The sequence below is a fragment of the Nerophis ophidion genome, linkage group LG10 (genome assembly GCF_033978795.1).
Source record: "Nerophis ophidion isolate RoL-2023_Sa linkage group LG10, RoL_Noph_v1.0, whole genome shotgun sequence".
NCBI classification, from domain to species: Eukaryota; Metazoa; Chordata; class Actinopteri; order Syngnathiformes; family Syngnathidae; genus Nerophis; species Nerophis ophidion.
Window position 1 is genome coordinate 29,476,799 of NC_084620.1, and position 13,496 is coordinate 29,490,294.

At 40.1% G+C, this 13,496-nt stretch overlaps 3 protein-coding genes across 4 annotated transcripts in view; 2 read left to right on the forward strand and 1 right to left on the reverse strand.

The window, feature by feature from the left end:
- LOC133560617 (arrestin red cell-like) overlaps positions 1 to 1,295 on the forward strand; it is a 17,345-nt gene extending 16,050 nt beyond the window's left edge. For both annotated transcript variants that reach the window (XM_061913337.1, XM_061913336.1), the window contains exon 14: positions 34 to 1,295. In XM_061913337.1, the coding sequence (XP_061769321.1) occupies positions 34 to 124 (91 nt within the window). In that variant the 3' untranslated portion in view covers positions 125 to 1,295. The remainder of the gene's footprint in view (positions 1 to 33) is intronic.
- On the reverse strand, positions 823 to 13,162 carry med11 (mediator complex subunit 11). Its single transcript, XM_061913340.1, has 3 exons — positions 12,942 to 13,162; positions 1,132 to 1,262; positions 823 to 1,070 (listed from the first exon to the last, which is right to left on the reverse strand). The coding sequence occupies exons 1-3, from the start codon at positions 13,009 to 13,011 to the stop codon at positions 921 to 923; spliced, it is 351 nt and encodes a 116-aa protein (XP_061769324.1). The 5' UTR covers positions 13,012 to 13,162; the 3' UTR covers positions 823 to 920.
- Positions 4,857 to 5,782, forward strand: LOC133560618 (zinc finger protein 449-like). Its single transcript, XM_061913339.1, has one exon. The coding sequence runs from the start codon at positions 4,871 to 4,873 to the stop codon at positions 5,777 to 5,779; it is 909 nt and encodes a 302-aa protein (XP_061769323.1). The 5' UTR covers positions 4,857 to 4,870; the 3' UTR covers positions 5,780 to 5,782.
- Positions 13,163 to 13,496: the final 334 nt, after the last annotated feature.

Consider the following 13,496-nt stretch of genomic DNA (forward strand, 5'->3'; position numbering starts at 1 on the left):
CACCAGTCATTAACTTTTAACTTCTTCCTGCAGGTCTTCCTCTCAAGGCGACGACTTTGTGTTTGAAGACTTTGCCCGCCTACGTTTGACGGGGTCTCAGGTGGACGGCGACCCCCTCTGTTAGCCGCGGCGAGCCAAAAGATATTCTGCTGTCTTTCAGAGACTCTAAGGGTATTTTTACAAGTTTTCTAATGAAGAAAAGCTCCGATGTCTTACTGCTTATTTAGTTCTTAATTTCAAGTTGCAGTCAAAGTTATGATTATTTGGCTTTTGGAAAATTTCAGGAGGAACCTATAATTCACTATTTTAAAACGTGTGATTGCTCGTGTGCAGCTGTTGAATAGTTCACAATCGCCAAGTGGTGTTGGTCAATTGTTGTTTTCTTGGTTTCCCAATGTCAAAATGTGAACAGCAGAGGGACTGTTTTGAATACCGTCAGGACACTTATGGATCACACACCTGTTGCGAATGTACTGAAACCTTCAACAGTCGGACATTCAGAAGTTTAGAGAAGGCTGAATTAAGTTTACCCATACAGTACATTTTAATTAGTGTATTTTAGGTTCATCCTGATTTTTTATCAGTAGCATATTAGATTTATTCTATACTCTGTGTACTTTTGTAACCCAAATAGAGCGCCTCTTTGTTACTGTGTTTTAACTGTGGTCATTTCTGAAGGACTTGCTGCATATACGTCATTGACTTGCTCAGGTGATGGTGGAAAAGTAAGGATCCTAAATCGTACGAAGGAAGTATTTAGACAAATCCTGCCTGAGTTACATTACGCGTGAAAATATTGACAAAGATACTCTATAGATCATATTATTTTCTTCAAATGAATGTTGTAATCAAAAGTTTGTACAAATAAATGTGTAGCACACAAATATGAAAAAAGTGAGATCAGTTCAAAAAGTGCACATTTAAGAGTTATGCTGCTGCTCCAGCATGACTTCGCAGGTGCGGCCCATTTCTCCCAGTTTGACCTTGGCGTACTCTGCCCTGTTGAGTGCCATCTGACAGTCTTTCCTGGAAGAGTATGTAGAGCCTTCATGAGGTTGGCCTGTAGCCACCTGAAGAAACAACGACAGTTATTCATCTTAAAAACAAATCCTAAAAGTGTGTGTTTATTACCTGTGTAAGGTAGCGGATTTGGCCGCTCAGTTCGTTCTCCACTCTGCTGATGGAGCTCTGGAACTGGACCAGCTGTCTGTCCAGCAGGCTGGCGTTGTGTTTGTCTTTCGAAAGTTCGACCATTATGTTACCTGCAAAGGATAGACAACAATACAATGATACAATACAATACTGTGACTGTGATGCTTTGCCTACTTCCATTGAATACATTCATTTAGTTCCATTCAGGAATATGGACTTGCCAGGGTGTAAACACCCTGTATAGCTGAGATAGGTGGGCACCAACCCCCACACCCCGCAACCCCGAGAGCGACAGGCGGTAGGAAATGGATCGATGGATGGCATTCAGGAAAATGAAACTATTATAGTCTATTGCAGGGGTCTGCAATTTGTTACATTTTTTTCTCTCTCCAAACATTGATTTTAAGAAATCAATGATACATAAACCTTTCACCCTGACTGAGATTTGAACCTTTGTCCTTGTAAGCACCATTACCAAATTAACAATCTTTGAAGTCCTCAGCTAGCCAACGACTGACAATGTTTCTCTCCATGGTTTCATTTTAATCGGTCTCTTAGCCTGAATTTAACTTGAGACCACATAACTTTTGCACAATATTTGAATTTATTGATATACACCTGTTTATCATGATATCAAATTAATGCAATTTAGCCACATATTTGCAATATTTTGATTTAATTTATGAGTCACTGTTTGTTTTAGAACACAGGACTTCGAAACAAAATAATAATTATATGTCTTTGTACCAAGAATTATCTTAAAATTTGGATTTGTGTTATCAGGGTATTGTTTTTAATTCTGTAACAGACTTTGTGTTGCATTGTTTAATGTATGAAAAGCAATTTGTTATCTAGTATTATTGGAAAAAAATATTTAAACGGACCAAACTGGCTTTATGGAAGGTCGACATTCTTCAGACCATACAACGAACGTATTTAATGTTCTATACCATGCCAGAAGTCTTCCTTATTCCACAGCAGTTATCACTGTCGATGCGGAGAAAGCTTTTGACTGCATAAATTGGTCATTTATGTTTTGCGCATTGCATAAATATGGGTTTGTTGATAATTTTAAACAATGCATTAAGATGCTTTATGTAAGGACCATGGAATCAGTCAAAACCAATAATCAGATTTCAGAAAAATGTTCATTAAAGAGAAAAACAAAACATGGATGTCCTGCAGTTGGATTATTATTGAACCCTTAGCTGCAAAAATGAGAAGTGAAAATAATATTCATGGTATAAAAATGGGTTTTAAGCATAAGTTATCGATGTACTGTGATGACATAATTCTCCGTCACATGTTGACTCCTCTCTTCACTATATCAATAAGGTAATCACGGAATATGGTTGTTTGTCAGGAGATACATTTTTCAGAAACATTTTGATGTAGTATCACTCAACAATCACAAGTTCACAACCCCTAAATTAAATGTAAAAAGGCAGAAATCATAGATTTAGGATTAAAAATTACACCAAATACAATTGTACCTATTCAAGCAGAGATCTAAATCTTGAACATTTAAGAAATTAGGTGGAATCCAATATGGAACATTGGTCCCACCTCATAAACATTACTTTGGAGTCGAGTGAACATCGCAAAAATTAGTATACTACAAGCAGGTAGTTACTGCAACATATTGAAAATGATGCCCATCCTAATGAATAAAAGTTGATCTTAGAAAATACATAAAATGATATCACATTTTATATGATCTGGAAAAAAAGGGTAGAAGTTTATATTTAAGATTGTCTAGTTCACAAGATAATGGAGGGCTACAACCATGGGCGTTGATAAGGACTGGAACAACATAGAAAGAAATCTGTTCATGAGTTTGGATATTGATGTGGGGAGTTACAATCAACAATTACCTAAATAACTGAGCCTTAGCCCAACAGAAGCTAATTTAGCATTCTAAAACTGTGTCATAAAATACTTGGAATCCACTCATCCATCCATTTTCTACCGCTTATTCCCTTTGGCGTCGCAGGGGGCGCTGGTAACTATCTCAGCTACAATTGGGCGGAAGGCGGAATCCACCCAATTTAATCTGTGAATCAATGTTTTTGGTAAAATCCTGATGTCATCCATCCATCCATTTTCTACCGCTTGTCCCTCTTCCGTGGTCACGGGGAAGGGAAGGGGGGGGGGGGGGGGGTTGCTGCAGCCTATCCCAGCTATTCTTGGGCAGAAGGCGGCGTACACCCTGGACAAGTGGCCACCTAATCGCAGGGCCAACACATAATCAAAATGTGGTGAACTTCTATGACAGTTTGACCCCACACTGTCACTGTTTGACCTTTGGCTTCCTCTCAAACCATGCACATTTTTTTTTGTCAGTGGAAAGCATGCTCAACAAACAAATTGTAACATGTCACTCACCATGGCTCTGCATGTGTGGCTAAAAGAGACGGGGTGGGGCTGAAGGCTTTATGTAGCAGAGCACACCTGCTTTGACTAATTTGGCCTAATTTGGGCCAAACCATGACTTTCAGGAGTTGGGTATTGCTGAGGGAGACTGGACATTAGAAAGTTGTGTTGTCTAAACCTGAATACACTGTACAAAAATGACTGCTTTAAAAATGCAAAAGTATTATGTGAATACTTTTTAGACATGTGATGGTTATTTATGGAGTAATTTACAAAAGAACATTTGTTAATTTCCACTGTCAAATTTGTCCCAGATTGTGGGCGGGGCTATGGGCTATTTAAGTGGGAAAATGCCATTTTTGTGTCAGTCTGCTGTCTGTCACTGCCAGAGGAGGTTCTCTGTCCTGAGCAAGAGTTTCGCTCTACATGCATCAAACATCTACTGAGATTGTGGGTGCTTTGTCTTCCTGTTTTTGTTCAACTCTTGACACCTTTTGGGATTTTCAATAAATGTTTGTAAACGGTTACCACTGCGTGCCTTGCCATCCTTGATTTGAAGTCCGGTTTGCAAAGGTTACATTACCTTCACCCGAGGCGGGGTGTGACATATAGTGGCAGTGGTGGGATGGCAAGCCGCAGAGTTCACAAAAAACCTGGCAGAGGGCAGGCCAGAACTGGTTTGAGATCCCAAGTGTCGGAGGTGGCCCTGACAGAGGAGACTGATGAGATGGCTGGTCGAGGGGCCACGGCGATGAGGCTGGACCGAACGACTATGGCGGAGGAGCGTGAAGTTGGATGGAACACCAAGGAGTCTGAAGAAGATGTCAAAGGTTTTGAGAACTCTGGGGCTAGGCGTAAGCAGCATAGGAAGAGGTCTGGAAATGCTAGGTGGTCTGCTGAGCCACCAAGGACTGAAGGAGTGCTAGGGGATCCCACCCTGTTTAACATGTTCCAAGACTTTTTAATTGGACAGCAACGTAGGGAAGCTGTTTTAGTCCGTGAACTCCAGGAGTTAAAAACTGTCTGTACAGGGCCTAGCCTAGATTACGCACTCACTAACCAAAATGCTAACCGTCCTGATAAGAGTCATTGTGAGCAGTCGCCCAAACCCAGAACTTGCCCATACTCAACTCCTAGCCATCAAGTGTCGCCGTCCAGAGATGCCTTGCCACCTGACCATCATCTCCGAAAAGGCCCAAAGATGTTCCCTTTCCAGCAGGGTGGGGACATTGAAAACTTTGTCTGCTTTGAGCGCATCGCTCGCACCTGGGGCTGACCTCAGTCGGATTGGGCCTGCCGACTTGTTCCACTCTTGACCGGCAAAGCCCTGGATGCCTATTCTGCGATGGAGGAAGATGCTTCCAACGTCTACACTGACCTTAAAGAAGCCCTTCTTTCTAAGTTTGATATCTCTCCTGAGACTTATAGGCTCCAGTTCCGGTCAATCTACATTCCCCCTGGTGAATCCCCCAAGGAGACTTACAACAGACTCAAAGGTCTCTACCGAAGATGGATCAAGCCGGAGCAGCGTTCCAAAGAAGACATCGCAGAGCTTTTCATTCTAGAGCAAATCCTTCGCATATTGCCCAACGAAATTAAGATTTGGGTCAAGGAACACAAGCCAGAAGACGGACTTACTGCTGCTAAACTTGCAAGCCAGTACTTTAATGCTCGTAAAGGACTCCGAATGCCAAGGCAGCAGAACAACCGTGTAGCAGCCCAAGGTGCAGCCAACCTGTCAAACCAAAGAGGTGTGCAGAAAGCAGGTGGTTACAGCACCTCGGGGGACAACAGACGTTTCCCAAAACAGAGTCCAGTGAAGGATCTCATCTGCTACCACTGTCAACAGCCAGGGCATCAAGCCCCAGTCTGCCAATTGAAAGGTCCCAAGCTGTCCAGCATATGTCAGGTTCCCCACCTCTCTGTCCCAGCTTCAGTCATGGCACCTGCTCTTGCATCCAATCCTGAACCTGAGGCAGAACCTAACATGATGCCAGCTTGTGTTAATGGCCGTCCAGTGCAAGCACTGTTGGGCAAAGGAAAGGCATTCCAAGTGTACCACATCAACTTTCTGATGGAATGGAAGGAGAGGAAATCCTCTGTGGAAGTAAAGGATGTCCAGGCCAGTCAAGTAGCCACTCAAAGCAAGGAGTTGCAAGAGGAAAAGGTGATGCTGGCACAGGAAGTAGAAATGGAGGATGATGTGGAGGAGACAGATCTGTCTATGCTCACTACACCACAAAACCTGATGTAAGTCACTTGTCTGCTCAATCTGGCCTTAAACTCTTGCAAGTGAGTGAATAATTACCAGTATTGTTCAGTAGAAAGCCAGAAAGAACTCCACTAATTGAACATGTCATTCATTTAAAAAACCCTACACCTATCTGTCAGCGCCCATACAGAGTGCCTGAGCGGATGGTGTAGCCCCTCAACCATGAAATCCAAACGATGCTGGATCTAGGAGTGATTAAATCCTCAACAAGTGAGTTGTATAACCTCATTGTTCCTAAAAAAGACAACACAATAAGAGTATTTAATGAGCTACGCAAAGTGAATGCCGTTTCTAAATTTGATGCTTATCCCATGCCATGTATTGATGAACTTCTTGAGAAGCTCGGCAAAGCTGTGTTCATCACCACCCTTGACCTGTGTAAGGGATACTGGCAAGTCCCTTTAAAGAAGTCAAGGGAGTACACGGCCTTCCGTGGCCCAAAGGGTCTCTATCATTACACTGTTATGCCGTTCGGACTCCACGGAGCCCCCGCAACCTTTCAACGGCTAATGGATCGCGCTCTGCAGGGGTGTGGCCAGTTCTCTGCTGCCTATCTTGATGATGTTGTGGTTTTCAGCACTTCCTGGGAAGACCACCTCGCTCACCTGCGTCAAGTCCTGTTTCGGATCCATTCTGCCGAGCTCACACTTAACACCCAGAAATGTGAATGGGCCAAAACTGAGGTGTGCTACTTAGGTTATCATCTTTGCAACGGGCAGATACGTCCTCAGGTGGACAAGGTGAAGGCTATCCAAAACAGTCCTAGACCCCGGACAAAGAAGCAGGTCCCGTCATTCTTGGGGCTTTCTGGGTGGTACAGAAAATTTGTGCCTCACTTCTCTACCATCACAGGTCCTCTTGTCGAACTGACAACCAAAGCATCCTTTAGTCCAGTCAAATGGACAGAAACATGTGAAACTGCCTTCAAGAAAGTCAAAGCCATTCTATGCTCTTCCCCGGTCTTACGGAGTCCTATCTTCAACCAACAATTCCTTGTTCAAGTTGATGCCTCCGGTGTGGGCCTTGGAGCCGTCCTAGCCCAAGGAAAGGAGGGCGAGGAACAACCGCTACTCTATCTGAGTCGTAAACTGCATCACAGAGAAAGTAGGTACTCGGCCATTGAAAAGGAATGTCTTGCCATCAAGTGGGCTTTGGGCAGCCTACGTTATTAGCTTCTGGGACAAACTTTTGAGTTGGAAACGGACCACCGGCCATTGAGCTGGATCAACTCCATGAGAGATAAGAATTCCCGTGTCACCAGATGGTACTGGGCATTACAGCCCTTTTGTTTCAATATCACACATCGAGCTGCCAAAACTAACTTGCTAGCTGATTACTTGTCTCGTCTCCCTGAACTTGCTGTCGCGGGAGAGGAGGGAGGTGATGTGACAGTTTGACCCCACACTGTCACTGTTTGACCTTTGGCTTCCTCTCAAACCATGCACATTTTTTTTTAGTCAGTGGAAAGCATGCTCAACAAACAAATTGTAACCTGTCACTCACCATGGCTCTGCATGTCTGGCTAAAAGAGTCAGGGTGGGGCTGAAGGCTTTATGTAGCTGAGCACACCTGCTTTGACTAATTAGGCCTGATTTGGGCCAAATCATGACTTTCAGGAGCTGGGTGCTGCTGAGGGACACTAGACATTTGAAAGTTGTGTTGTCTAAACCTGAATACACTGTGTACAAAAATGACTGCTTTAAAAATGCAAAACTACTATGTGAATACTTTTAGACATGTGATGGTTATTTATGGTGTAATTTACAAAATAACTTTTCTTAATTTCCCCTGTCAAATTGGTCCAAGCTTGTGGGCGGGGCTATGGGCTATTTAAGTGGGAAAAAGGCCATTTTTCTGTCAGTCTGCTGTCTTTCACTGCCAGAGGAGGTTCTCTGGCCTGAACAAAGGTTTTGCTCTACATGCATCAAACATCTACTGAGATTGTGGGTGCTTTGTCTTTCTGTTTTTGTTCCCCTCTTGACACTTTTTGGGATTTTCAATAAATGTTTGTAAACTGTTACCACTGTGTGCCTTGCCATCCTTGATTTGAAGTCCAGTTTACAAAGGTTACATTACCTTCACCCGAGGTGGGGTGTGACACTTTCATCACATTATTTAATCAGAACTCCTTTAAACCAGTGGTTCTCATCTGTGGTATGTGTACCACTCGTCGTATGCAAACTCTATCTAGCAGTATGCCAAATAACTTCTTGATTAAAGCACAGTGTTTTACTTTCCTATGCAGTATTCAATTTTTATGTAATGTTACAGTGGCAAAAAATATTAAATATACTTAATAAACCTCAACCTCTGCCTTGTTTTAAATTATATATATATATATATATATATATATATATACACACAAACATATATTTGTATATATATATATATACACACACAAACATATATTTGTATATATATATATATATATATATATATATATATATATATATATATATATATATATATATATATATATATATATATATATATATATATGTGTGTGTGTGTGTGTGTGTGTGTGTGTATACACATACAATTGACCACTAAATGGTAACACCCCAATAAGTTTTTCAACTTGTTTAAGTCGGGGTCCACGTTCATCAACACCACCCGCCGTTTTTTCCAAAAATATTGATGTTAAAGATTTCTTTTTTTGTGAAGAAATGTTTAGAATGAAGTAAATGAATCCAGATGGATCTCTATTACAATTCCCAAAGAGGGCACTTTAAGTTGATGATTACTTCTCTGTGTAGAAAACTTTATTCATAATTGAATCACTTGTTTCTTTATCAACAGGTTTTTTGCTATTTTTATATGTTCCTTTCCAAATAGTTCAAGGAAGACAACTACAAATGAGCAATATTTTGCACTGTTATACAATTTAATAAATCAGAAACTGATAGAATAGTGCTGTATTTTACTTCCCTATCTGTTTTTTTTTTAACCAAAAATGCTTTGCTCTGATTATGAGGTACTTGAATTAAAAAAAAGTTCACGGGGGTACATCACTGAAAAAAGGTTGAGAACCACTGTGTTATGAGAGTAGCGTATGTATGTGTGCGGCCCTTTAATATGTGACAGCTTGTGACGTCTGTGAGTGTGTGGGCGAGCGAGGTGAGGGAGCGGTAGAGCGCAGGAGTGACTAGTGTTTTGTTGGATTGGCTGTGTGCAAGACCTCAATAAAGCCACGATTTGCAACTAATCCCTGGACTCTTCATTTACCCTGGAGTCCGGAGCTGTGGAGACCCACTGCCGGTACAGTTAAGGGTTGTGCGCGCAAGGGAGACACTACGGGAGCCGGAAGCAGGAATGGTGCAACACATGTTTGACGTGTTATCAGAAGCAGCTGCTGAACAATCTTGGCAAACCTCCGTCCTCCATTGTTGTATTGCGCAGCCAAAGTGTTCCCAAACGGGAGATCTTAACGAGGCAGGAGGGTCTTCCAGCACTGGCTTTAACATGTTGTCCTAGCCTGCTAGCTGTTAGCATGTCTACTCGTTCGGTACACCTCCGAACCGAACCGAAACCCCCGTACCGAAATGGTTCAATACAAATACATGTACCGTTACACCCCTACTGGTCTGTAATTAGTAAATATATGTTTAGCTCCCGTTTTAAAGAGTGGAATTACCTTTGCTACCTTCATTCTATTTGGAAAAGTCCCTGTTTGAAAAGAGAGATTAAAAACATAACACAGAGGTTTGATGATACAGTCAATACTCTTTTTTACAATTACAATGTCATTACCATCACTGTCTGTTGATGCCTTATTTTTCAGTTTTGTTACTACTGATAGAATTTCATTTTTACTAACATCTCCTAAAAGCATGGACTGTAGCACTTTGCTGCCCCCTCTCCATCCACTCCTAATATCTTTATGTTCTCCAATACTCTCTGCCAATTTGGGTCCAACATTCACAAATAAAGAATTGAATCCATTTGTCACTCCTTTCATATTTGTTATAATCTTATTATCCTCATTGATAAAATACCTTGGTGGGTTTGTAGGCTAGGCCCCGATGTTTTTCCAATTATCTTGTTCAGAATATTCCAAGTTCCTTTGATATTGTTTTTATTTTTTTCTAGTAAGTTATTATAATATTCTTTTTTAGCTTGTCTCATTATTGTTATCAATTTGTTTTTTAAATCTTATATTTCGTTTTGAGCATCCTTTGTTCTTACTTTTATAAAGTCTCTATAAAGTTTGTTTTGCTTTTTACAAGCATTCTGTAGTCCCTTTATAATCCAAGGCTTTTTATTGTAGCTGTCTCTTTGTTTCCATACATTCGGACAATGCATTTCATACAATGATAAATATATATTAAGAAAAGCCTCATATGCACCATTTGCCTCTCTCACATACACCTCATTCCAGTCTGTTTCAAATAACTCCTTCCTAAATGTATTTATTGCCTCTCCAGTCCTTTTCCTTGTATAACTATGGGTTTTCTCCTCCCTCTTTCTATACATTCGACAATCATAAGTAAGACACACAGGTAAGTGGTCACTTATATCATTAATTACTAGTCCACTTTTTATATTATTTTCTATGTCACTTATAAAGATGTGATCAATTAATGTTGCACAATTTGTCGCTATTCTACTGGGTTTGGTGATCAATGGATAAAGCCCTCAACTATATACCACAACCAAGAAGTCTCTTGTTGATTTATTTCTGGGTGAGCTTAACAGGTCTATGTTATAGTCGCCACACATGACAAATGTTTTCTTTTCTTTTACCTTACACCGTAATTCTTGCAGACTATCATTAAATGCTTCTACCTTAGACCCAGGTGTCCTATATAAACATGGAACAATAATATTTCTCTTCTTTTCTATGTCTACCTCCACAGTTACACATTCAAATAAATCATTGATTACAACTGTTATACATTCAAAAGGGTCTACATTTCAAGTCGCAGTCAACAAACAGGGCCACACCTCCTCCCTTCTTGTTTTTTCTACTACAAAAAACAAGAAGGGAGTGAAGGTGAATTATATTTATATAGCGCTTTTCTCTAGTGACTCAAAGCGCTTTACATAGTGAAACCCAATATCTAAGTTTCATTTAAACCAGTGTGGGTGGCACTCGGAGCAGTTGGGTAAAGTGTCTTGCCCAAGGACACAACGGCAGTGACTAGGATGGCGGAAGCGGGAATTGAACCTGCAACCCTCAAGTTGCTGGCACGGCTGCTCTACCAACCGAGCTATGCTTACAACTTATACCCGTCAATGGAGAAGTCGATACCTCTGTCGTTATCGATCCATGTTTCAGAAAGTGCTATTATTTTGATTTTGCCGTTTAAAGTCTTCAAGTATTCGTCAATCTTTGAGAAATTTGCATCTAAGCTTCCGCAGTTAAAATGTATTAAACAAAATGTATTATTCAAGCTAACATTGTCATTAAATTGTTCCTTGGTGTAGTAGTCACAAGTAGCATTGATTGAGTTGAACAGATGGTTTTCTGGGTCAACATCATATTCAGTCATGTAATTTATAGTCCATGTATTCAGCTTTTGAAAACGCTTGCAATCAGTTGATAAAACATTGTCCTTTACAATTATAAAAGCTTTTTTTAAAAAAATCTACTACTCTACCAGCATGTATGCAGACTGGGGTAGATCCTGCTGAAATCCTATGTAGTGAATGAATACAGAATCGTTTTGAATCGGAAAAATATTGTTTTTGAATCGAGAATTGCGTTGAATCGAAAAAATCGATTTATAATCGAATCCCGACCCCTTGAATCGATATTGAATCGAATCTCTGGACACCCCAAAATTCGCTGCCCTAATATATATTATACATTGTATTTTAATGTTGGTCATTATGGTGGTACATGGAAAGCCAGGTTTTTTCTGAGGTAGTATTTGGGAAAAAAGGTTTGAGAACCACTGCTTTAAACCATTCAAATAATTAGTTGATTGATAAAATATACCCAGAACATCAGAAGTATAAATGATGCATGTGTTCAGAAATGGATGACTTACTCAAACATTTTAGAAAAAGACATTTCATGGGATATTTCAAAAAACGCCAATAAGCCATTTAGATGCATCAAAAATAAGCAGTGTCAATTTAACCTATTGGATGTATTGTATTTTACAGCCTCTCAGTTGTTTAAAATACGTACAGTACATAGCAAGTAATGCTACTGAAGGAACTCTTATTTATTTACTGTGGCAATGTCAACAACAAAGGAGTTGTGGTCTAAAACGACAAAAGAAGCAATCAGGTTCTTAAATATAAACATCCAAATGACAATGCAAACGTGAATTTCTGGAGATCTGCATATATGTTGTAATGTGTCATCACAGAATAAAAATCAAATTTTGTCAATATGCATCACAACAAAATCATTTAAAAAAAATGGAATGATGTTGATAGACAAACTCATATAGAACAGTATACACAAGCTATAGAGAAATATATCAGTAGAAACAATTGCATTTACATTAGATAATGCATCATATCTTGGAATATGGGATCCATTATACAAATTTGTTTTAACTATTAAATGAGCCTAAAATATGACCCTTCCTTCCTTGTGGTGAATAATGGATAGTGTGGTTGTCAAGCTTATGATATGCAATGCAGGTGTAGAGCCCTGGGACTCTTGTTGTTTTTTATGGATTGCTGAGATGGAAATAATAAATGATAATAATGTTTGTTTTTATTTAATGTTTTAATTACTGGTATTGATATTAGTCGTAAGACATACACCTGGGGATAGGTTGATTGGCAACACTAAATTGGCCATAGTGTGTACATGTGAGTGTGAATGTTGTCTGTCTGTGTTGGCCCTGCGATGAGATCACGACTTGTCCAGGGTGTACCCGCCTTCCGTCCGATTGTAGCTGAGATAGGCGCCAGCGCCCCCCGCTACCCAAAAAGGGAATAAGCGGTAGAAATGGATGGATGGATGGTATTATTATTATTGTCGATGCTGTTGTAAATATTATGCATTTGTGTCTGGCATTTTTGTTGTGTTTGTGTCTTCTCAATTGCTCTGTGGATTGCTATTTGGAATGTTGCGGGGTAGAGACTAACTTGGAGTTGGAACACAATTACATAAATCAACGTTACGTCCATATGAAAGACGCCATTATGTTATGGAAATGAAAAGCATCTGACTTCTCACCAGCACACTGCAGCACCATCGCTATCTCTTTCTCGACCTCCTCCAGAGCTTTGAGGCGCTCGTTAGCCATCAACAAAAAAAAATCTGTAAAAGTAACAAGTAACACAAGCTGCGGCGTAGACGAATTATGGAGGCGAATAATGATCTGTAAACAACAAAATAGTGTCCGCCAACTGGAACGTGTTGCTCGCGTCCCAGTAAGGAAATAAGCTATTGGTTGTCCTAAATGTCGCGAGAAGTTGCTAAATTGCGTCAATATCTGATTTGCATAGTTCAGTCTCGAACGCTATCTCATCCGTTGTCGGTCAACATTTTCAATAAAAGTCACTGTTGTAACATAAACGATTAGTTCCAGCACTGTGAGTTTTCGCCACCATTGTTCACTCGCACTGAGTTGACTGCGGAAAACTCCAAGAGTTGCACATTCTATTGAGCACCGACGATTTTATTCATTGTATGGTTTTCATTTTTTTTTCATGTTTATAAAGGGATTGCACTATCTTTTTTCTTTTTTTTAAATTTTTTTATTTAATTTTATTGAACAACAAACATACA

Excerpts from the sequence above, each read along its gene's own strand:
- LOC133560618 (XM_061913339.1), top strand. The coding sequence starts at position 4,871 with ATGGAGGAAGATGCTTCCAACGTCTACACTGACCTTAAAGAAGCCCTT.
- med11 (XM_061913340.1), bottom strand. The coding sequence starts at position 13,011 with ATGGCTAACGAGCGCCTCAAAGCTCTGGAGGAGGTCGAGAAAGAGATA. Across the intron at positions 1,263-12,941 it reads GATGGTGCTGCAGTGTGCTG|GTAACATAATGGTCGAACTT; the intron begins GTGAGAAGTCAG and ends TATCCTTTGCAG. Across the intron at positions 1,071-1,131 it reads AAATCCGCTACCTTACACAG|GTGGCTACAGGCCAACCTCA; the intron begins GTAATAAACACA and ends TTGTTTCTTCAG.